Below are 25,579 nucleotides of genomic sequence, written 5' to 3'. Positions count from 1 at the left end.
ATGTGTGAATGCCCATTATATTATGACTCAAGAAGTGCAGATCAAGTTAAACAACCCAACAGGTAAGATACAAGAAATGTAATATGATTTGAACTCTTAGATAAAATTAGATTAAGATTATGATTCAATGGGTTATTGGCCTATAAATATGCCCTTCATTTCATTGACAAATATACACTTGAATAAGATCTTTTACTCCCTTTAAATACTCTCTCATATATCTCTTAAAGTTATTCTTTCAGTTATATTTCATAACAAGTATTTTATTATTTTCCTTATTTTATTTTTTTTCATTTGTTCTAAGTTATTGTATAATTGATAAAATCATATATGGATTTTAAAAATAAAAAAAATCTCAATCAACTATTAATTTATGATAATAAATAACAAAAATATATAAATGCTTAAGTACTAATTTCATATGTTATCTTAAACTCCATTTTGTTAACTATATATCAAAGTAACCTCTTAAAATGTTTAATTGATTGTTCTCAATAACAATATAATTAATATGAAAAAGAATCCCTTAATGTTATTTACTAATATAAATGTTGCGAGTTATTTTACAATGTACTTATATTAGCGTATATATAGTAAGATACATAGAAAAAAGTATAAATGTTTTTTACAATTAAAAATCATTCAAATAAAACAATTTTGCCCCGCAGCAATGCACAAGCAAAATTCTAGTATAATATTGAAGTAAACTAACATGAAATCAATTGTTTTTTATTTTTAAATGTAATTTTTTAATCACTTCTAAGATTCAGATTATGTCAATTAACTATTAATTGCAAATTAAAATATAATTTAGAAATGGACCAGACTTGTATTGGATGGCCTGTGTAAAATGCAAAAATGACCAAATCATAGAAAGCAAAATCAACTAGTTTTATTTTATTTTATTTTGTTCTCAATATTGAAGTATACAAGGATAATTATCCAGAGCTGTTTTTTCATCATCCAATTGAAGATGTTTTGGCTACAGGTTGCCAGTGGTAAATCTGTGTAGAGCTATCGACCCGTCAAGGAGCCACCCATGCAAGCTCCTGTCTCATTCATTGCCTCTAAAGACCTATCAAGGGGTGCTGCAGAGGGGTACAACTTCATTGCAAGGATTGGCTTGCATCATTAAGTGAAAGGGTAGAAATTTGAGAAGAGCAAGCTACCCAGAAGGATGTAGGCGCAACTGTATGCCCATATCATATATCCCCATCTCTTACTCATACTAGGACAAGTCATCAGTAATGAAGCAAACCAATAAACAGAAGGACTCGCTGACAAGAATCGTGTTGCTACCTGTCAACCATTAAAACATTTAAATCATGTTCAGTTCTAAACTACCTTTTGCTGAACTAATTAATCCGTTAAAATATGATAAAATAAAGAAAATCTAGAATCAAACAAGTAATGGAAGGTTCAATGATTCGTTTCTGAATCATTGAAATTAATCATGTTGTAGGGAAGAAATTTCCTTTATCATGAATCCTTTTAAACTTCGTTTTCCTTATATAATTCCCAAACCACACCCCCCCCCCCCCCACCAAGAAATTGCACAAAACTGGTAAAGCTATGACACAGATAAAAGAAGCATATTTAATTTTAATGTTTAAAACTTATAAAGTAGACATTAATTCTTAATGCATAAAGGTACAGGACAAAATTCAATATAAAATTATTGACCCCTACTTTGAAGATGAAACAATCTTTGAAAGATAATAATGTTTTGATTCTAGATGACATTGTGGAGTTTTCTATAAGGAATGAAAGTCGATATACTGTGTAAATTAGAATTCTAGATTGGGTGTGCCAAACGATAATGATGTGACAAAATCTTAGGGATATGATTATTGACCTCTACATTGATTTAATTTGCAGACGAATTTATTTTAAGTGTGAAAGATTGTAACACTCTGTACCCTAGCAAGTTACTTAATAAAGATCTCAAGGGTGATGTTTCGAATGTCAAATAAGATGTTTTAGAATATAGAAAGGTGAAAAAAATATTTTCGAATAAAATAATATTTTTTGAATAATACAATATTGAAATAATATTACTTTATTGAAGATTGAATTTAATCATGTTTTCGTAAAGAAGGTTTTAATTGGTTAAGTTTGGCTAAACTAGAGGAGAGAAAGAAAAAATTTTAAGAAAATGGGGCTTTGGTGGGATCCATGTGCTGTTATAAAATAAAGTATAAATGAGCATGCCAAATGGACATTTTACATAAATATGTGCAAAGGAGTATTAATAAGAGATTTATAAACCTAAAAGAATTGTTGAAGGACATAATTCAAAAGAAAAATCTTGAAGAGTGAAATCATAATTAATGAAGAATTGGAGGATAAAATTGCAATTTATGAAAAGTTTAAGAAATTAAATTGTAGAAGATGAAAAGTTTAGAAAGTTATATAGTAAATGAGGAAAAGTTTGAAGACTTATGTGTAATTTTACCATTTTAAGTTAATTGAACATTTAATGTACATATTTGCATTTTGTAAAGCAAAATGGAAGAGTAATACCGGCCGATACATTAGGAGTTTTGAAGAAAGAATTTGTTTCAGACCATTGGGTGGTTTTACCCATGGTAATCTTTAAAATTCTAATGGCTGAGTGGGACCCGCCATTAAGCCATGAAACTACATGCATAAGGCCATGTGGTGTAAAGAGGCTTACCAAGTGAATAAGGAAAATTATGGTTTGAGAAAACTAGTACATGATTTTAAGATAAGTAAAGGAAAGTTGTTGCATGGTATTTAAATTGATGTGAAAGAAAAGTGTAATGATTATATTGATGTGAAAGAAAATTAAGCAGGAGGAAGAAATCCTTGGGCTCATATAACAAAAAAAAATGAGAGATATTGCAAATGTAAGTGAAATATAAGAGAAATGCAAATAAGATGAAATGAAAAGAAATATTGTATGAATTTCCATTGGGTGGAAGGGATGACAAAAATGAAAAGTGCAATCATTACATAACATATGGTTTGAAAGAAAAAGAAAGGAAATTGAAACTTATTACAAAAGCTTTCCCACCTTGTTATATCCACCATTAGCAAAAAGGAAAAGAAATGCTTGCTTCCAACCTTGTGAAATCCACCCCACTTGAGAGAAAGAATACTTGGCCATTCTTTTCCTCGAGCAACCCAAGAGGTTATTTCACTCTCTCCAAGTTTCCACCATTCTTAATCTCCAAATAAATCTAAGAGCTTTGAGGGTATTCTTCTAGGGCGTTTTGATGGTGTTTGAGTATGGAGAAGAAAAGAGAAGGAAGAAGTTTGGTTAAAGGGGAAGCATGAAGAAAAGAATTGTCATAAATTTGTCAATTTTAGAAAGAACTTATTATCCACTTTTCTTACAACCCGAACTACTCCATCATTCTTATAAGGGTTATATGACTTCATAAGAGTGATTAGGAGATGGAATATTTATTAAGAAAGTAAAAGTTTCATTTTTTAGTTAAAATACTAAAAAAAAAAAGTTGAAAGTTTTTATTTGATTTATGGCAGCAAGCAAAACATTCAGTTTAAAGGGCTTGCTAGAGAATGTGGTAATAGCGGTTTAAGCCATGAAGATAAGAGATCTTGAGTTTAAGTGTTAAGTATTTACCATGGTTTCAAATGTTGACAAAAGAATACAACAGCTTCGTTTGAAATAATGAACTTAGTTGAAATGTTGTGTTAGGGAATTGAGAAAAAAAAGAAGAAAAGAATTAGTTATTGCATTTTTAAACAAAGGTGCTTAAATTAAAAGATTCAATTGGTTGCTTTTGGTTTACCAATGTAAGTAGAATATATATGGTAATTTGGAATGCAAAATGCAATATTGACATGTTAGATACAAATAAGTATACATTATTTGGAATTGAGATGGACTATTGAACCTTGTAAAAAAAATGCAAATTTAAAGTGAAGCTTAGAGAGCTTGCTGGAAAAGTGTAAATGAAAGCCAAATTCTTAACACTAAATCAAGCACTCGACCCTTGAATTAGGTGAGCTAAAAAATAGAATATAGTAAAAATTTAAATGTGAAATTCTGTACAAATTCAACATTGGTCTTTTTAAGCTTGTTGGAAGTATTGGAGGGGCAACTAAATACATTAAAGAGAATGGTGAAAGGTTGATTGGTAAATTGGTGAAAATTCCCCACCAAAGGAAGTGAGTGAGGCGTACTTATTTTAAAGGCTATATTCCTTATACCATATTAAATATATATAAGTTTGTGCATTGAATGCAAATTGTGAAAAGTATGAGTTGGTAGAAATGAGTAGGATGTTTGTGATTGTGTCAAAATTTTATAAATGGATTTCTATACTATATACGTATATATATGGTAAAGGTTACTTCCCTTATTTACTCTTTAGCTTAAAAGATGTCTTGCAAGTTGTTTGTAATTGTAGTGCGTTAAAATTGCATATAAATGTGTTTATGAATTGCATTATTTCAATTTATCATATCCATGATCAACATGTTATTTTCACATACCAAATCGTGCCTTGATAAAATGATTTCGTGTATACATACATACTTTGTTTTTATGATAATATTATATCACGTCTTGCACAAGATTTTTCGTGCACATAAATGATTTTAGAATGAATTTTATGTATCGGTTATGGAAATTACCCTAAAATGGAACATTGATTTTATCTTTGAAATGAACGTACAGTTTTAAATATTAAACCATGCTTGAAATATATAATTTTTTTATGGAGATTTTGAAGCTTTATTCTTACGAAACAATTTGAATGCTATACCATGCCTAAAAATTTGTGTTTATGTATTAATTATTTGAATTAAAGGTATGATACCCACTATTTTGACATAAAGTGATTTTATCGTGAAGATTGATGATTTTATGAGTAATACACTTGATGGTAGACCTATTGTCACAACAAGTTGTGTGACCTTTGTGCACAAAGTTATCTATGTCAGGGGAAGAACTCCTAATATAGTATGCTAAATGTAGAGGAAAGAACTCCTAATGTGATAGGCTGAACCTCATAGCATGTGATGTAAGGACAAGACCCCGAGATTATATTATGCGGCCAGACCACAAGCTTCTATGACATGGTTGGGGCCACGGGGTTAGCATAGTTGGCTATATTTATTATGTGGGAGAGGGCTCGAGAACTTGAGTCATAGTCGAGATTGGTTCTCCATTATTTGGTTTTAAATTTAATTATGGCATGGTTATGGATTATATAACCATTTTCTACAAGGCAAGGGATTGCTGCATACACGGAAAAACTTATATATTCCAATTGGTTTACACACTTACAAATGATTGTTGTGTTCTTGTCATGTAAATTGGTTTTTATAATCTAAGCTAACATATGATTTGGAATAATGCTGCATACATAATGGTTTTAAAGGTGCATGTTATATGTTGCAATAGCATAAAAATGATTTTATTATGATGTAAGGTAAAGTTGTATAAGCAAATAGTATTTAATTAATAATCGCTATATTCAATAATAATATCTAAAATTTCTGGGGTTGTATTACAACTCGAAAAACCTAATTATAATGTATGGAACTCCCCATAATCATTTATAGTAATTCCGAGGCACCACCCACATCGACCCCATGATCACAATAATGTTCTCCAACAATTCTTATCCTCATGGATATCAATTTATGCCTCCCTTAACACTCATATTCGTAATCCTCAAACCAATCATGCCAATTATTATTCATTCCACTACTTTAATAGGAATTTAGTGATAGACGCTCCTTATTGCCCATAATAAAGGTTCAATACAATCCAACTCCTTCCCATCAACAGCCATGGGTTAAAGTTTATGCTTTAAAAAATGAATAAACTATTATGGATGGACCTATTAGTCGCACTCCACCTTCTTCGACCTTAGTCGTAAGAGTATATCATTACATTAAGATTTCATTAAGAGCGTCTCGCTCTGAGATCTTTCCAACGGTGGCTTGTGTGTTGGGTGGCATCATTCCCGGACAAGAGTGTCACCAATATTTTTACTTTATTTATGAAAGTAAGGTGGCTTTCTAGATGAATAGGAAATCTATGTAGTCTCTTGTCTATTATTTGTATTGTAATCACAAATCATAAACAAGATTCTACATGAACTCCAACAACTTCACTAATAGACAGGAATTCTTAAGACTCGACTAAACTTGAGACTCTAATACCAACATTGTAACGACTAGTTTCCACAATCGGTACCAACGCTCGAGTCTTGCAAGTAAATTCGTCAAGTCCTAAGCCAGCCTTAATTTAAACTTTTCTTATCAATTACTGAACATTCAATCACTAGTCTTAAAACTTTAAGTATGTTTACTTAAATCAATATGATTCAAGATAATAAAGTATAATCGTGTTCTTCTCTATGTGATGTATATCAATCGTAGTCATGAATGTCATAACACTTGATTAATTGCAACCATAAGATATTCTTTATTAACTATAACCAGATTTGAGTAATTGTCACACTTCATTTAACACGTGTATACTTAGAAACATCCTTGTTTTTACATCTTTTTAAAAAATATACATAACCTTGGTACTTAGAATTCATTTCTCATAATTTACTTAGACATAGCTAACCCAAGCACATAATAGATTCAAAGACCTCTAGCAACGAAATGACATAGAAGGTACTACAAGATGCCATTACGTACACCATGGTAAGAGAATAACCTCGAAACGAATGCACACAATTGAGCACTTATTTGCAAAATAAAATAGTGGGGTGAATCGCACAGAATCAGTGATCATCAACTTAGTGAACAAGGTGAGGACGGAAAACAAACATAAAGGAAGAACATTTGAATAAAAATCAAAGTAGTGACAAATAACTCAGTAATCAAATGAGACAACCTTGCAAATATAAAACAATATATGATTATGCAACATTATATCGTAATAAAATCATCTTTATACTTATAAACAAGTAATATGCACTTTTGAAAACCATTATGTATATATAGCATTAACCCAAATCAAATGTTAGCTTAGATAATGAAAATGATGAACTTGGCAAGAACACAATGGTTTTCAAGTGTGTAACTAATTGGAAAATATAAGTTTTTCCACGTATATAACAATCACTTGCCATATGAAAAAAACAATTACATAAACATAACCATACCGTAACTGAAATCCAAACCAAGTACAAGAAAACTAATCTCGAATAGGTCTTAAGCCTGTGGATCCTCTCTCATGTAATATGTATTCCTAAATATGCTAACCCATGACCATAGCCACATCATAAAAATTTGTGGTCTCGCCACATAATATAAACTTGGGTTTTTTGCCCTATGTCGTATGCTTCAGGGTACTTCTCCTTACATTCAACTTACTATATTAGGGTTCTCCCCTTACATTCAACTTACTACATCAGGAGTTCTTCCCCTTACATAGATCATGCTAGCCAATGGATAATTTGTGCATAAAGGTCACATAATTTGATCTAACAATAGGCCTACTATCGAATGTCTCATTCATAAAATCATCAATCTCTGCATTAAAACCAAGTTATACCAAGACAGTAAATATCATACCTTTAATTCAAATAATTAATACATAAACACATTTTACTTACACATGGCATAGCATTCAAGCATTGTGTTGTTTTGTAAGAATAACGCTTCGAAATCTCCATAAAAATTATATATTTCAAGCATGATTGAATATCCAAAATCGTACAGTCATTTAAAAGATAAAATCAATGTCCCATTTTAAAGTAATTTCCGTGAGCAATACATAAAATCCATATCAAAACTATTTATGTGCACGAAAAATCTTATGCAAGACATGATGTAATATCATCATAAAAACCAAGTATGTATGTATACACGAAATCATTTTATTGAAACATGATTTGGCATGTGAAAACAACATGCTTGATTGTGGATATAATAAGTTGAAACAATGCAGTTCATAAACGCATTTATATGCAATTTCAACACATCACGATCACAAACGTGCAATTTCCATTTATGCGTTTATTGAGTTGGAATTGAGTTGGATTATTTCAAATTTATGTAGTTCATAAACGCATTTATATGCAATTTCAACACACCACGATCACAAAAATAATATAAATTGCATATAAATTTCAACATGCCACGATCAGAAACATAAACACATAAATTTATATTATTTTTCCAAAATTTAATAATCCAACTCAATTCCAAATAATTTATACTTGTTTGTGCCTAACATGTCAATATTGTAGTTTACATTCCAAATCACCATATATATTCTACTTACATTGGTGAGCCATAAGCACCCAATTGAATCTTTTAATTCCAACACCTTTGTTCAAAAATGCAACAGCTAATTCTTCTCTCTTTTTTTTTTTCTCAAGTCCTTAACATATAACATTTCGACCAAGTTGCTATATTCTTTTGTCAGCATTAGAAGCCATAATAAATACTTAACACTTAAACTCAAAATCTTTTACCTTCATGGCTCAAACCGTTATTACCACAACCTCCAGCAAGCCCTCCAAACGGAACCTTTCGCTTAATGCCATAAATCAAATTAAAACTTTCAATTGTTTGTTATGTATTTTAAATAAAAAATGAAACCTTTACCTCCTTAACAAATATTTTAGCTCTTAATCACTCTTTATGTCCATAGAACCCTTGTAAGAATAATGGAGTAGTTCGGGTTGTAAGAAAAAAAAGACAATTAGTTCTTTCTAAAAATGGCAAATTGATTGACAATTCTTTTCTCCATGCTTCCTCTTTAATCAAACTTCTTCTTTTTTCTTTTCTTCTCCATACTCAAACACCATCAAAAAGCCCAAGAAGAATGCCCTCAAAGCTTTTGGATTTATCTTGAAGTCAAGAATGGTGGAAACTTGTTGAGAGTGAAATAACTTATCAAGTTACTCAAGGAAAAGAATAGCTAAGTATTTTTACTCTCAAGGGTGGAGTGAATTTCACAAGGTAAAAAGCAAGCATTTCTTTTCTATTTTGCTAATGGCGGATGTAACAAGGTAGGAACGCTTTCAAAATAAATTTTCAATTTCTTTTCTTTTTCTTTCAAACCAAATGCTATGTAAATATTGCACTTTTCCTTTTTGCCACCACCTCGACCCAATGGAAATTCATGCAACATTTCTTTTCATTTTAATTTCATTTTATCTTCATCATTTTCATTTCATCTCATTTGCATTTCTCTTACATTTCACCTACATTTCACTTACATTTGCAATTTCTCTCTTTTTTTTTTCCTTGTATGGGCGAATTCCCAAGGATTTCTTCCTTTTGGCTTAATTTTCTTTCACATCAATGTAATCATTACTCTTTTCTTCCACATCAATTCAAATGTCATGTAAACAACTTTCCTTTACTTGTCTTAAAACCATGTACTAGTTTTCTCAAACTATGATTTTCCTAATTCACTTGATAAGCTTCTTTACACCACATAACTTTATGCATGTAAGTTTACGGCTTATTCGCAAGTCCCACTTAGCCATTCGAATTTCAAATATTACCATGGGTAAAACCACCCCATGGTCTTAAACAAATTTTTTCACCAAAATTCCTAATGCATGGGCAGCTATTACCCTTCCATAATGCAAATATATTCATTAAATATTCACTCAACTTAAAATGACGAAATTACACATAAATCCTCTAACTTTTCCTCATTTACTATTTAACCCTCTAAACTTTTTATCCTCTATAATTTAGTCTCTTAAACTTTTCATAAATTTCCATTTGATCCTCCAACGTTTCAGTAATTATAATTCACCTCTCAACGTTTTTCTTCTTTTCAAGTAAGTCCTTTAACAATTCTTTTAACTTTATAAATCTCCTATTAATCTTCCTTTGCACATATTTATGCAAAATGTCCATTTTGCATATCACCAATTTATCACAATAATATTTAAATATATATGCATTCATATATATATATATATATATATATATATATATATATGCGCTCATTTATATTTTATTTTATAACGAAACATGCGCCCCACCAATATTTCATTTCCTTAAAACTTTTTTTTTTTTACTCTCCCCCTACTTTTGCCAAACTTAACCAATTAACACCTCCTTTACAAAATATGATTAAATTCGACTTTCAACAAAGTAGCATTATTTTAATATTATTTTATTTTAAAAAATTCTTCTCTTTTTTCTATGCTCCAAAATATCTTATTTGACCTCAATTGACCTTTACATCACCCTTGAGGTCTTTATTAATTAGCTTACTAGGATATGGGGTGTTACAATAGAAACTTTTAAAGATTTGAGAACAATTTCATTTGTGAAAACAAAAAATAAAAAATAAAAAGCTTAAAAACAAATTTGTTATTCTACTATGCGTCAATATTGAAATTGTCACTGAACTTCAATTGCATTAAATTTTGCCACCATATTTAATTTTCAGACAGAACTAATGAAGATGGAATATTTCATTATTGTAGTTAAATTTTAACAACAATTTCCATAAAATATTCCATCTCTATTATTTTTTGTTCAAAAATTAAAGTATAACTTAACCTTATTCAATTCAATCAAAGTACAATAACAAAACTCAACATTGATCAATAACATAACGGCAAATTTGGTCTTAATGCCAAAAACAATGTTGTAAGGAACAAAGTTCAAATTGGCTAAAAAATGCCTTTAACTTCAACAATTCAACTCAACTAAGAGTTGATACACATGCATTTTGTTTATAGTAATAATAATAAAAGAAAGAAAAACTAAGCACTAAAGGAACCACTTGATATCATCAGTTGTCCAAAAATTGCTTAGCAACTTGGAAGGCAACTGGAAGATCTCCAAGAGAAGCAGGAGATAAGATGGAGAAAAGTTGGTTTTGTTGGGATGAATAGCCATAAATGAAATATATATATAAACAAACTTTTAAGTACAAATTACACAACCACAACACAAATTGTTTACTCTAGAACTAGCTTTCTCTTGATAAGACATTTTCAAATTAAGTAGTTCAATTTATATAATTATTATAGAATAATATAATGTATGAAAATACACAAAAACCAAAATGCATATTTCACTATGAATTTAATTAAATCAATCAATTTTGTAAATGACAACATATATCATAGTACTCCAAAGAATAAATTTCTTTCACACAACTTCAAAAAATAGAAATACAATTTTCATTCATGTATAATATAAAACACAAATAAATCATAAATTAGTTAATTCTCTTGCATTCGAGTAAACTTAAATAAAGCATTTTCATTTTTTTACCAACTTTAAAATTAGCAATACTTTTTCAAGTTTTGTATTTTTATTTTGATAACATTTATTTACTATTTTGATTTTCTCACAATTGTAAAATACATTTGGTGTATGTGGTTATGTAATAAACATGTTTGAAATTTATAGAAAGCATTGCTAATTTTGAAGTTGCTAAAATAGTAAAAATAATAAATAATTAATTTTACTTGAACACAAGAAAATTACCTAATTTAAGAATTATTTGTATTTTAAATTACATATGAATGAAAAATGCCTTTTAATTTTTAAAAATGTATAAAATAATTTTATTTTTTGAAATTATGTGATATATGTTGTCATTTATAAAATTGAGTTATTTAATTAAAATTTAAAATATATAGTAAAGTACGTTGGTCTTTGTTCTTTCATATATAGTCCTACACTTTCGAAACTATATAAACTAAACTATTTAACTTGAAGTAGTGATGGATAAAAATCCTATCAAGGGGAAGCCAATGTTTAGAGGAAACAAGTTTTCCTGCACTTGTGCCAATTAATATATATATAGGAGGGACTCACTTACACCTGTGTAACAATCTTTCCATTACACCCTTTCATATCTCTTTGTACAATTTATATTTTGATAATCCAACCATTATATTCCATACTCTATATTCATATCAATCACACATGTCAAATTTCAAATTAACTGAACCTATTTAACTAAATTTATGGCAATATCAAATTTTAATTGTTAAATATATACTATGAAAGACAATGCCTTCATCCATGTGATACAGCTATCAAATAAATTTGAAAACCTTACATGCATAAAAAAAAAAAAAGTGAATGGATTGTTAAATCCAACAATTGGTTCGTTAAACCACTAGCTACACCAGAAATTTACCAAAAGGTGCAAATTATCAATTGTTACATCAATGAAATTGGACATCTCCCTGCCCCTCTCTCTGTATATACATACATACATACGTACGTACATACAGTTATATACATATATATATGTAGACATACAAACACACACACATAACACCCCTACTTTGTAAAGAATCTATTTCAACTACATGAACCAGTGCCATGTCTCAATGGAGCAACCTTACTATTGCACTGAAGAAAACATAGACATAAGTAATATTTCCACAGAATTTGGAGGGACAATCAAGCTTTATCCTAGGATTTAAATTAACAGTGTTGAACATGACCTCCTTGAGTCCATTAAGGATTCTAAACAAATATGACAGACCAAAAGTGGGTTATTCCAAGTATCATTGATTCACCATGACATTTCAGACATAAGTCCCACCAAAAGAGTAAACATACCATTGGAGTTTCAACAACAATCTTAGCCCCTAGTGAATCTAAAAGAGGTGGGAAGGGGGAAGGAAAGAATTGAAGAAAAAGGTTGATCTAATGCTTGCAAAAATGTTACTAAATTTTTGTAAACATAGTGTGGTCTTAAGCAGTTTCAAGGAAGCAAGGAAAAAAGAATGAAACTCACCTGGACATGCATGACAAAAAATGCTGTAGCTACCATGAAGCTCAAGTGCAGGATAAATGGGAGAATAGAAGCAGATGCATATCCTAGCTTCTCTGATGATCCATGATCTATTATGAACTCAGCAGCACCCCTTCCTTGGCTTGTTATCTTCCTCAATTTAAGATTATGATTTTCTGTCACAAAGATAACAATTGCTTCAACAGGTGGTGTAACTGTTCCAACAAATTTTTTAATATACTATCTTTCAAGGAAGATAGTTAAAGGTTGAGTACACATACAAAAACAAACAGGCATGCTTAACATAGTACTAAAATAACCACTAAGTGTGAAAGTCATCAAAACCTAGGTCAAATCAACAACCATGCAGTGACATAAGTTGCAGCATCCACAATCGACCAGCCATTTTGTTCTTGGAAGTAATACCTTGCCTCCTAGAAGAATATTTCTCTGAAATTTGGGGGCTGTTGGATCTGTGAGATTTCTTTAAGGAAAAAATTGCAGCCATGGAACTTTTTTCCTCAACTGAAGCTCGAAAACCCAATGATAAAACGATTTCAGGTCGTGACTTCACATAATAGATAATCGAGCAAACTGCCAAAGACAATATTGGAGATGCCAGTAGAAAGTTTGGCAATTGTTTTAATTGGAAGTATCTCAAGAACCCCATTCCCCTGGCATGAAAAATAAAAAATGTGAAAAGATGTAAAGTATAAAAGCATGCATCTGAAAAGCAATCACATCAAAATCCGAATCTGAATCAATTTTGAAAGTAAAATACTAGATGCCAAAGATAAATTATTGGTTTCCATAAGCAGGATTATTTAAATTAGCAACTAGAAAACCTGAGAATTATTAACATCTCATGCATGAATAAAATGGAATGAATGGAATACTATGACCAACTGCAAAAGAACTTACCAGTAATAACTTTGAATGTAATTGTATAGAAAAGGTATTCTTGCTTTACACCAAGGCCTCATTTCATCTGAAGAACGTTCGAGACATATATTGTAGTAGCCATATGCTTGAAAAGTAATAAACGGAACAAAAATGCATATACAGCGCAGTGCTCCACTTATAAGAATCCACAATGCCAACTAGCATGGAAATAGAAAATTAATTATGAAACCATCCATTCCCATAAACTAGTTACAACTTTGAAGCAGAATTGTATACTAGACATAAAAAACAAGATTTTTACCAATTTGCTCAATATCAACGGACGAGGGATTAAGTAACTATTATTGCTACTTTGACATTTCTGATATGATCCACACTCATTGAGGACAAAATTAAGGAAACATGTTACACATGTCAATAGAAGACCTACAAATGCGCTGGTTGGAACATGTGATCAAAAGGAAGATATTCATGTCACAAGGACAAGAAGACCAAAGAGAACATGTTTGAAAACCTAAAATGTCCTCATTTTCACTGTACTTACAATTTGATCTTAAATTGCACAGACTAATGCAATACAATACATAGAGTCAATCATAATTAGTAGGAAAAAGATTTATTTATTTTTTATTGTTTATTTGTATTTTGAGGCATTTTATTTAGCTAAAGACTAAAGCGTGTGAAAAAAAAGTTGGCAACTTCACATGCACAAAGTCAATATTTTCTTCTTAATCTGCATACAAAGTCAATATGCGCATGGAGTTAAAATTTAGCGAAGCATATAGAACAACCAACAGATGAAGACAGTAGTGTTAAAAAATCAACTTTAAAATGAGAAAATAAAATATTTCTAGTAAATGCATTAAAGAGTTACTATAAAGCATCAAAAATAAAACTGTTGGAAGTTAAATTTTAAAAGAGATCCATCTCTAATAGCTTAAACTTTTGAGATAATTGGTCACCTAACTATCTCATTATTATGGTACTAGAGCTGAGGTCTCAAGTTCGAATCCTATAATCATCAGCCCCTTTTCATTAATTCCTCACCTACTAAGAGGCTTTGTGTGCAATGCTTCTTCAGTTCGCACTTTTCTTCTAAACTTGAGCCCACATGCAAAGCCCATTAAACATTCATTCAACTTGCACATGAGGAGACGTGTTAAAACTTAAATAAGAGTTTGTCTTTGGTCACCTAACTATCTTATTAACGAAAGTAGATAACTATCTTATTAACAAAAGTAGATAACTATCTTATTAACAAAAATAGATAAGAGCTTAATTCCAATCCCAATAGCTCACTACTAGCAAGTATTGTGGTTGTCCAACTTTAACTTCCTGTCACTGAATGATTGAAATGAACATTGCTTGTTTAAGTAGGTTGGTAAATCGTTTAGTACTTTTCAATCAATGGACTCATGAAATGTAGAATGTGAACTTCTAGGGCACCTATGGCTAGGTTCCTACATGGTCGTGCACAGTCAGAATTAAAATAAGAAAAATGATAAGAAAAAAAAGCATGTTTGCATATAAGCTCAGAGATATATTGATTAAGTGTCAGCTACAGAGAACCTTTGAATTAAGATGTTAAGGATTAATGTCCATTCCATTTATTGAAGGTCAATAAATCCAATATTTGATGCTGATTAATAAGTCTAGAAGCAATTGCCATTATGTTGAAAACTATAGTAGTATCAATGTGCAAAATTATCTTACTTTCTCAAAAAGAACTGCACAGTATTATATGAATCTCCAACATCTATGCCTCATCTACACCTATTGTCCATGTTGAGGACATATTTCTTTCCAAAAAATCAAATGCACTTGTTACACACAGAGAAAATTGGTAAAATGCATTGATCAAACAGGATAAATGAAGGAAGTTCAAATATAGTCCTTTCAACTTTGCTTAAATGAAGAAGCCTTGCAGGAAAATAAGCACTGACTGCAAATAGAGCATGGTAACCAAAGAAAACACAAACTTACAAAAGCACGCTTTTTCAGGAACGTAGCATCATAAGCCTGATGCATTGTCTGAAAACCAAAATAACCAGCATTGAGCACTCCATTAGATCTTGCAAAACCAGAAAGAGCAAGCCAAAACACAGCAATATTATTTGCACGAGATTTTAAATAGTACAATCCACCAACTGAAAATAGAGCATACAAGCTCTCTGAATATCTGCAATCACAAACATTCAGAAAAGAGAATCCACAATTAAGTTCACCCTTTGAAAATCGATGTAAGAACAAAGAAATGAGAGCTGTACATTGATGAGTAAAATATGGATGCTGGATTGAAGCAAAACAAAACAGAAGCCTGCAGTGCTGCATTAGGGTCCTTCAAAACAATAACCGAAAGCCTGTTAGAGAAAGAAGCATGAGAACAGCAATCATAAGTTTTAAAGCAAAACATTATCATTCTCTACGAATGTAGAATACAAAGCAACAATAGAAGACAAAGTAATAACAATTTTGACAACAATATCTGATCATAAAAAAAAGGGCTTAATGCCACAACAGAAAGTGTTATAATTCATCGATTTTAAGATAAAAAAAATAATAGAAAAGCTAGTACTTACACATTACAATAGTTAAATCATAATTGCAGTAGATACCCATATTTCGCACCATTCCAATTACCAAACATATATGTACTCTTTGATATATACTAAAATTTTTTTGATCATAATTGTAATTTTTACTTATAATATATAACCTCATAAACAAAAAGAAAAAGAGAAAAATGCCAGCTCCACCACTTCAAAGTCACAGTTACAGAGGGGAAGTACGAAGTGATCAAAGCAATGCTGTTCAGGATGGCTTCTATTAATATGTTAGTCAAATCCTCATAAGTCTGCACTATATTAAAACATTTAAGTGGCCAAAGTTAAAGCTTGGTATGGCCAATGAGAGTTCTCATTGAGGAATAATAGAACTACTATGAATAAGAGCCTGATGGCTAAGCTACAAAATCACAGGGTCCAAGTTCAAACAAGCACAGGCTTTTTGGGTAGAAAATTCTGGCACTTCAATAACAGCAACCATCATCTAGGACGGATTTTTGCTTTCTTAAAATTTGGGTAAAAGAAGTTGCGGCCATGTTATCAAACTATTTATTTTTGTGTAAGTTCCAAAGTCAATTTCCATTAATCTTTCAGGAAAACAACACAATGTTTACATTTATACTACATTAATTCTCACCATTACACAAGAGTCAGAAACTGAGTTCTATAGCCACCTACAAATCGCCTGTCTACTCCAATTTGTGAATTTAGAAACACCCAAAAATTTCAAAGATGCAAACGTTAATTATCAGTTACATATTTCTTGATTATAAAGTAAAAAACTATAAGAGATGCTATAGACACAGACACAATCTATAATTGCAAATTAAAGCGCTATTATTATGGCATTAAATCTAACATTTAGTGGAACCTGAGCATTTTGCTCAACGGTGGGTGCATGTATGACATATCCCTTTGAATCCTCTTTCCCCCAAAATTGTATTTGATAAAAAAATTATTTATTGGTACCTCTCAAATCAATAATAAAATAAAAAGAATACCCAAACATTTTGGGTATCAAATAGCTGGAAAAATTCACCTGTAAAAGTATATTGCGGCGAAAATAAATGCAACATTGCTAATAACATAACCAGACAATGCCAAAACCGCCCTATGACCAATCAACAAAACCACCGGCGCAAAAACTGCAATGTAACAGAAAATAAATCAAAAAAGAAAGTCAATAATTACAATCCTATTCTTCACATTTGTAATGAATTATCGAACCTGTGCGTGATAAGATAAAAATGCACGCCGGCAATAAGGGCAAAAACGCATAGGACTGCTCGTACTCATACCCGCACTGAGCGATCCGCACGAAGTAAACGCTGTCCCAGACGATGCCGTTTTCGATGGCGGAGGCGAGGGAGGGAAGGAGAGGTGGAGGAGGGGGGGAGGGAGAAGGGTTGTTGAGGCAGGCGGGGTTGAGGGGCGCGGAGGTGTCGTATGGAGTGAGAAGCGTCCGCCAGAGGAGGGTTAGGATTAATAGGAGAAGCCTTGAAAGGATTGCGGACTTCAAGACTTTGGTTTGGTGGGAATTGTTCAGCAGTTGTTCTGATGGGGGTTTGGAGGGTGATGCCATTTTCGCATTTGGAAAGGGACTGAGTGAAGAAATGGGAGAGATTTTGGTTTTGAACAAGGCGCAAATTTTCCTCCAAACTAAGGTCCCTACACTCTCACAACATAATAAACCCAGGCAACGTTTTTAATTGAACAAATATGAGTATGCCATTAATGATTTCTTTATCCAAATAAAATATATTATGAATTATAATGAATGGATTAATGAATTTTTTAGACTGAGATTTTAATAAATATATATATTAATATTAATTAATAACAAATATTTAAACGATATAAGCTCAAAATTGTGATTTTTTATACAACATAAACACTAAAATTATTATTTTTATTTTATTGTTGGTAAATGGTGATAGAGTTAATGTATGTCCTATAACAAATCCGTTGGATATAGAGATGTATTATTGTTATATTTTACATTACATTTATTAATAAATTCTTTCTTAATCTATAAGTTCATACATAATTGTTTTTATTTATTTATAAAGATAAATTTCATGGAATAAATATGCTTTGCAAAATAAATTATGAAGTGTTGTAATTATAAGATCCTCGTTCACGTCAAAGCATTATTTCTAAAGTCTTCCTAATCGATGCTTTATCAAGTCAGCATATTGATAATATTGAAAGATGGACATATGTTATTTTTAGAAACGTTAGCTCAAAGAGTGAATATCCAAGAGAGGGATGAATTGGACACTAAATATTTTGAAAAATGAAAATCAACTAGGTGTAGTCAACTATAGTGAAGTAATAGTTGATCGTTTATTTAAAAAATATTTTCCAAATGTAGATCAAATAAAAACAACTTGAGAAGAATTGTTCAAGAAATCTTTTCAACAAGAAATAGACAAGTAGTAAGGGTTGAAAAAGATTTAATGAACAAGCAAATCAATATGTGAAAAATGAAGATGAAAAATACAAGCAATTAATGAAATAGATTGTCTTGAGATGAGATGTAGCAAAACAAGGTTATAATAAGAATGAAGAGACTAAGTAAAATCAAACCTTTTACAAAATAAATCACCTACTTACGTCAAAAACAAACTAAATGATTTTTCTACAACAAGTTTTCAAAAATAAATCACAATGCATAAAATTAAATCAAGATACAAGAATTTTATAGTGGTTCGATTTTTTAAAAGTGCCTACATCTACTCTCTTGCTCACCAAAGTATTTCAAATCCACTCAAGAAAATGTACTTTTTACAGGATCAAGTATTAAACCCTCAAAATGGCTTTTTACCGAGAGCAATCATAACCCTTACAAATGCCTTTTATCGAGAACAAGTACAACCTATGGTTTTTAATGGACTCAACCACAAACCTTACCAATGCCTTTAGTGGAGCAAGCACAACCCATGGTTTTTAACGGGGCTCAACCACAAATCCACAATAATTTTTCAAGGATGAGTTAGAACATTTACAAGAAATAGCAATATTGTCTTTAAAAAGTGAATTTTGCTAGTTTGGTACAATGGAGGAAGAATGTCTAACAATAGATAAAAAGATTGGATAAAAAATTGAAGTGTAAGCACAAAGAACGTTTAACTCAAGTAGGCTTGTTTTTGCTTGGTTTTCTCTATTTTCTTTTCAAAACCATGATCTTCAAGAGTTTGGCCCTTTTTCTTTCTTCTTCCTCACCTTGAAATGCTTCTAAATGGTCTTTTTTATAGTTGAAGAAGTATTGGAGCTATTGGAGGTCATTAAAGCAGGAAACTAGCCATTTTTCTTTTGAATTTTATGTCCAATAGTCATCTTTAGTTGAGTATGAAAGTTTGTATTTTTTACATTAGAGCTTGGAAGGTCGACTATAACTTTGTCAGGGTCAACTATGGCTTCTTAAATCCTTGATTTTTGCATGTATTATGTCTCAATGTCGACTATAGCTTCGTCAGGGTTGAATATGGCTTTTTATCTTCATGATTTTTCATCCATCTTGCCACAGGGTCAACTATGCATTCTATACTTCACACTTTTTCAACTATTCTTTGACCATTCTGCCATTGGATCAACTTGCCTTGCTTTAGGATCAATTCTTGCCTTTAGATCTTCAATTCCTATATCAATTTAGCATGTAACTTTGGCCATATTTTCCTTGTGATCAAATTTTGAGTTGAGAATGAACTTCTTGGCTTGAAACAAACTTGATGTTGTGAAGATCAATGAGCTTCTCATTTTGTGCATCTATCTTGCAACTTAGACATCTTAAGAGTGAACATTAAAGAGAATAAAAACACTCATGCAATTAAATCAGACAAGCTTGTAATTTCAAGAATTCATGCAATTAAATAATCAAAACTATAGTCATTTTCAAGCTAATAGTTATCTTTCTAAATTGAGAAGTAAGCTTGGATTTCATATGTTGAAGTATGAAAATGCTTAAATAAACATGTGGGTGCTTTTATATGAGCAAGTTCACTAAACATAAGGTTATCTTGTATGTGAAGGGTTATACATTGATACTATCTTGTGTAGTCCTAGCCAAAGATGTCAAAATGAAATGGATTTTTTGTATAACATGAAGCATATGGAAATAAATGAATGATCAACATATATAGGATTCACCACCTTAAGTGATTTTAAAGGAAATATCCTTGACATGTTTTAACTCAGAAGAAAATCCTTGGCAAAGGTAGAATTAGATTCAAAAATGAATTTTTAAATTTCATTAAAAGAGATGATTACTAGTTTCAAGAGCTAACATAGTCAAGATATATATAAAGCACACACTGTACCATGCATTATGTCTTGATGGGATATTAGTTGATTAAAAGATTGAATTACACGACAAAACTATGCATTGAAGGGTTAAGTCGAATCACATTGACTCTTCTTAACATTTGAGTGGTCATGAAACATTTCTAAATGTCAATTATGATATATAAATGTGAATTAATCAATTCAAAGTTGATTACGAATGCAAATGAATTTGACTCATCCAATCCTATTTGGCTTAGGATTATAATTCATATTTTATTGTCATCATGTTAAGAACCTAATGCATCACATCATTAAGAGTGATTATGTGGGAAATCAAAATGGGGAATTAAGTTAGACTTAATTACAAAGAAATTTGGAACGCCAAGTATTTAATTGAAAATGTTTAATTAAATTAGAGTAATTTTATAAATAGCATAAAAGTTATGCAAATCATATTAGGGTTAGGATTAGTGTAATTGCATATAAATAAGAATATTTAGGCTACACATCAATACACATGAAGAGCACAAAAGCTTTTAACATCCTTAAAAAGTGAAACCCAAAGCCCCCTAGCTAACTAGTCCATCGACCTAGACTTTCCTCTTTCTCTTAGAGATTTTCCAACCTCCAACTTACTGCTTGTGTGGATTGCCATTAGAGGTTGGACATTTAGATAACTTGTGGTTTACAACAAACCTTGCTCCTTGGTGCAGGATTTTGACCTTGTGAATTCAACTTCTAAGTTTAAAGGCATACAATCTTCCTACTCATTGTTAGCGTTATCTATGTTAAATAAACCAAAGTTTGATCTTAAAATTAGGAAAAAAGCTTTAAATTATGTTGTGTTATGCTCTTGATGCTTGATAACTCTATTATATAGAGTTATTTTGAAACATTTTGGGGGTTTAAGTAGTTAGATCTTTGAGATTTTAGGTTCAAACCATAGCATTTTAGGTGTTTTTCTTGTTTAAATTTGATTACATGTTGAGTAGTTAATTTAAGTTATTTTAGTTAAATTTTATGTTATTTTGTGTTAAATTACTTTAAGAGTAGTTATTGCTAATTTCTCTTATTGCTTTTGTAGGAAATTTGATGAAAAAGGCTCATTTGATGAAAATCAATGCAAGTATGGTGATGGCTTCATTCATATGTGTTTCGGTATTTTGACCATATCTCTCTCTACAAAACTCCAAATGAGGTGGTTCTTAGAACTCTAGAATTTTAAAAAGAAGGACTACAATGTTTATTTTTACCAATTTGCCCAATTCTGATCGGATCATGGTCAAAATATTTGTCTAAGTCGGAGCACTGCAGCAATACTCATAGACTAAACATGATGTAGTATTTGGAGTATATCTTTCAATCTAGGAGTCCAATTAATGTGATTCTTAATTCATTGGAAAGCTAAGAGACAGGGCTAAGACTTTTATGTTTACCACTTTGCCCAGTTGGGAACACATCAAGGTGAAACTCACATTTGAATTTGATAGACTACCATAGTATTGGGAGAACAAGGCTGCAACATTAATGAAAAAAAGCACACATGCAATTTTCCAGAGAGCTCAGCATCGCGGCGCTAAGCGATTTTTAAAAACTAAAAAAAAATTGACGGGATTTTGGAAATTAGGTTATTTAGAGCCTATTTAAGGGACCTTTTTCAAAGATTTTAAGGAAGAGGCAACAAGCAACTATACTGGAGATTTGAAGCAAATAACAAAACAAGAAAATAAGAGAATTTGAGGGAGAATCAAGATCACAAAGCTCCAACTATTAGTTTTCTCTCTTTGCTTTTGTGTTTTTCTTATTTCCTTTGACTTGGAGTAATGGCTAAATTTCTTTGGATGGAATTTTATTAGATATTATGAACTAATCTATTTTTCTAGGATTGCAATTGAACTCACATGTAATCTAAATTTTTAATCTCTTTCTTGCTTATCTTTAATGGGATTTGAATTGTTTATTCCAATTTGTTCTTAATGCTTTTAATTGCTTGATCATCAATTAAATTGATTTAGGAACCTAAACAAACTTGGAAAAGGAAGTTTAGTGTAGACTAAATTTGGATAGCATATGATCATATTAATTGATTTACGTATAGGATAGGGATATACCTATAGGCCTTATGTAACCAGATTAGAGCCTGAACTTAATGAGTCTGTTTTAATTTCAATTCACATTGAGATATAGTGTTTTGGTTAAAGTAGATATTTTTATAAAGTGAGTCAGGAGACCCTTATAAATAATTAAGGACTCTAGGTTAGCAATTTAACCTATTGAAATAAGTTAAGTAAGAGAGTTAAGATATAGATGAAGTGTGAGGGATATTATAATCCTAGGCTTGTTTGATTTGATTTTTAGTCAAGTTATTATTACATTGATTTTTCTTTTTAGTTTAAATTTTGGTTAATTAGTTTTAGTTAGTTAATTAATTTTGATTGTTTGGATAAGATTAAATTGTTATAATTTTAGTACTTAGTAAACTTTTAGATCAATTCTCTATGGGATCGATACTTTGCTTGCTTCTATACTATCTATTCGATACGTATACTTGCATAGTAAAATTTTAACTGACAAGTTTTTGGTGCCCGTTGCTGAGGAATTGTTTCTAGAATTTTTAGTAACACTAATACCAAGCAAATTAGTCTTAATTCAATTTTTTTTATTTTCAGGTACTTTTGGTTAAGGTGATGAATTATTGTAACTATCAGTAAACATCTGAACAATTTGTGCCAAGAAGGGTTGCTAGTGATTATGAATTAGCTATCAGTGCTTTGGCCGTCAACGTAGATGCTTTGTCTCAAAAAATTGATACTTAAGATGTTAATGTTTTTCAAAGTCCTTTTGTGGCATGAGAGCTTTGTGGAGATAGGCATTTAACTTATTGTTGTCCAACCTATTATGAATCAATGCAATTTGATGGAGGATTCAATGGGTAGCAAAAAAATTCATACTCCAACAGTTACAACTCATGGTTAAATCACCCAAATTTTTCATGGAGTAATGATCTGGGTCCTACAAATTCATCACAACCTGTTTTCCAGCATGATTTCCAGTCACAAGTTAGAGCCCCTATACTTGAGAAAAAGCTAACTTTGGAGGATATGTTGATGCAATTCATGACAAAAAATGATGCCATCATTCAAAGTCAAGCAGAATCAATTCGAAATCTTGAGACTTAATTAGGCCAACTTTTAATTACATCAACAATAGGCTTCAAGAAATTTTACCAAATGACATTGAGCCTAATCTTAAAAAAGAAGAATATGGTAAGCATCTTGATGAGGTAAATGGCAAAAATGTGGTAGATGACGGAGATAAAGTAAATCTAGGTAATATTTCCAACAATCAAGTTCAAGATGAAAAAATTAAGCAAGAGGAGGAAGTATCTACACTACCACAAGTCAAGCCATACGTGCCTCCCATTCCTTTTCTAAATATAGTTGTAAGTTACCTAAAGAGGATGTTGATATGGAAAATCCCAAAAACTCCTTGAAACTTGTTTGGTTCAAGTTGCAACAACTAAGGACCAAAATGAAGAACTTACAAATGTTGCATATGTTTTGAAGGCTACACCAAAAGTGCATTATCCAAGAAGAACTCAATTTGAGAAGTTGGGTAAAAGTCAGCCTATTCCACCATCTTAGGTTGAGCAAGCACCAAATCTTGAGTTCAAGCCACTACAACCTTATCTTAGAAGGAGACTATTTTCACATCTCAAGCTTTTTCCATGCAAACTCAAACCTTCTTAAAGGGTGAATGAAGACCTCAACCAAAGTCAAGCTAGTGACTATAAAGAAGCGCTTCTTAAGAGGCAGCCTAAGCTTTTGAAACTCATATTTTCTTATTTCAGTTATTTTTATTTTTATTTTGTTTATTTATATGTCTACTTTAATCTTTATTTTTTTTTACAGTAAAAAGAAAGGCCTCCTACAAGCATTGATGATAATGAAGATAAAGAGGAAGATTGGAGTTTCTTCGGATTTATCTAACCACCAAAGGAGTATTCTTTACCTTTCCTTTATTTTTTCTAACATTGAGGATAATGTTTAGTTTAAGTTTGGGGGGGTGAATTTATTTTTTTTTGGTGGTGAATATTAGGTGGAAGTTTTGGATTTAATTTTAATTATTTGTATGCTTTTAGGATTAGTTATCATTTACCTTGTTTATGATTTTTCCCTATCCTAGGATGATATTTTGATTATCTTGTGATTCTTAGCTTTTGGGAAACATATGGTTATGATTTAATTTTGTGTAATATTCTTGTGTTAGCATTATTTTAGAATGTGGCTTCCAGTAATTTGAGCACTATATTCCTTTACTTAGAATTTTTATGTGATTTAGAGAGAGTTTATGTTGATGAAAAAGTATAGTGAAGTCAAGAATTCTAGAATGTGTTTTATTCTCTTTCGAGATGAAATCTTAAATAATACTTAAGATATAAAGTGATTAAGGCCATCTTTGGATTGTTTGAGCCTTTTTGAGCTTACCTTGTTATATTTATCCTTAGTCATCATTTTTTAGCCTAATTTACCTTTTCTTTATAAATGCACAATTGTGTTAGCCTTAACTTGTCTATTTAAATCCAATATTTTAAACTTTTCACCCTTTAAGTATTTTAATATTTCTAGGGAATGGTTTGAGCTTAAAGATAAATTGAGGGAGAAAGGTGAAAGAAAAAGCAAAAAAAAAAAAGAGGCGATGGTTGTTATAAAAATTACCCATTGTTTATAATTGTCAAAAATAAGTTTGAGGGTGTAAAAAAGAAAAGAAAAGAAATAAAGTGTGTTGTACAAAGGAAAGTTTGCTTTAAGTTTGGGGGTGCTATATAAAAAAATTTGAGCTCTTTATATGTCCTAGATTGATTAAGTGCTTGGGGTGAATTTAAGACTAAATATATCCTTTATCATACCTTAACCCTAGCCTTACATTATAAGCTAAATAAAGACCTATTGATCCTTGAATAAGTGTTATTCTACATTAGTGGAAAGAGAGATGAAAAACAAACTTATGGGATCCTAGTACTAACCTATGTTTAAATTTGGCATAAACTAATCTGAATTGCATGATTTTTTTGTAAAAGATTATACACACACACATGAAGTCCATTTGAAAAATAAGTTTT

At 30.9% G+C, this 25,579-nt stretch overlaps 1 protein-coding gene across 1 annotated transcript; it reads right to left on the bottom strand.

Moving 5' to 3' along the window:
* LOC18589629 (GPI mannosyltransferase 2) lies at positions 871-17,866 on the bottom strand. The gene is made up of 8 exons (XM_007014678.2): positions 17,401-17,866; positions 17,213-17,318; positions 15,877-15,969; positions 15,593-15,788; positions 13,628-13,806; positions 13,133-13,380; positions 12,710-12,882; positions 871-1,299 (listed from the first exon to the last, which is right to left on the bottom strand). The coding sequence occupies exons 1-8, from the start codon at positions 17,753-17,755 to the stop codon at positions 1,132-1,134; spliced, it is 1,518 nt and encodes a 505-aa protein (XP_007014740.2). The 5' UTR covers positions 17,756-17,866; the 3' UTR covers positions 871-1,131.

Source organism: Theobroma cacao, chromosome 9 (assembly GCF_000208745.1).
Source record: "Theobroma cacao cultivar B97-61/B2 chromosome 9, Criollo_cocoa_genome_V2, whole genome shotgun sequence".
Lineage (NCBI taxonomy): Eukaryota > Viridiplantae > Streptophyta > Magnoliopsida > Malvales > Malvaceae > Theobroma > Theobroma cacao.
This window is presented reverse-complemented; position numbering and strand designations above follow the sequence as displayed.

What these genes read in the sequence shown, in the direction of transcription:
- LOC18589629 (XM_007014678.2), bottom strand. Translation starts at nt 17,755, where the DNA reads ATGGCATCACCCTCCAAACCCCCATCAGAACAACTGCTGAACAATTCC. An exon ending in TACATTCAAAGTTATTACTG is followed by an intron (nt 13,381 to 13,627) that starts GTAAGTTCTTTT and finishes TTTTCATGCCAG; the next exon opens with GGGAATGGGGTTCTTGAGAT. An exon ending in ATATTCTTCTAGGAGGCAAG is followed by an intron (nt 12,883 to 13,132) that starts GTATTACTTCCA and finishes TCTTTGTGACAG; the next exon opens with AAAATCATAATCTTAAATTG.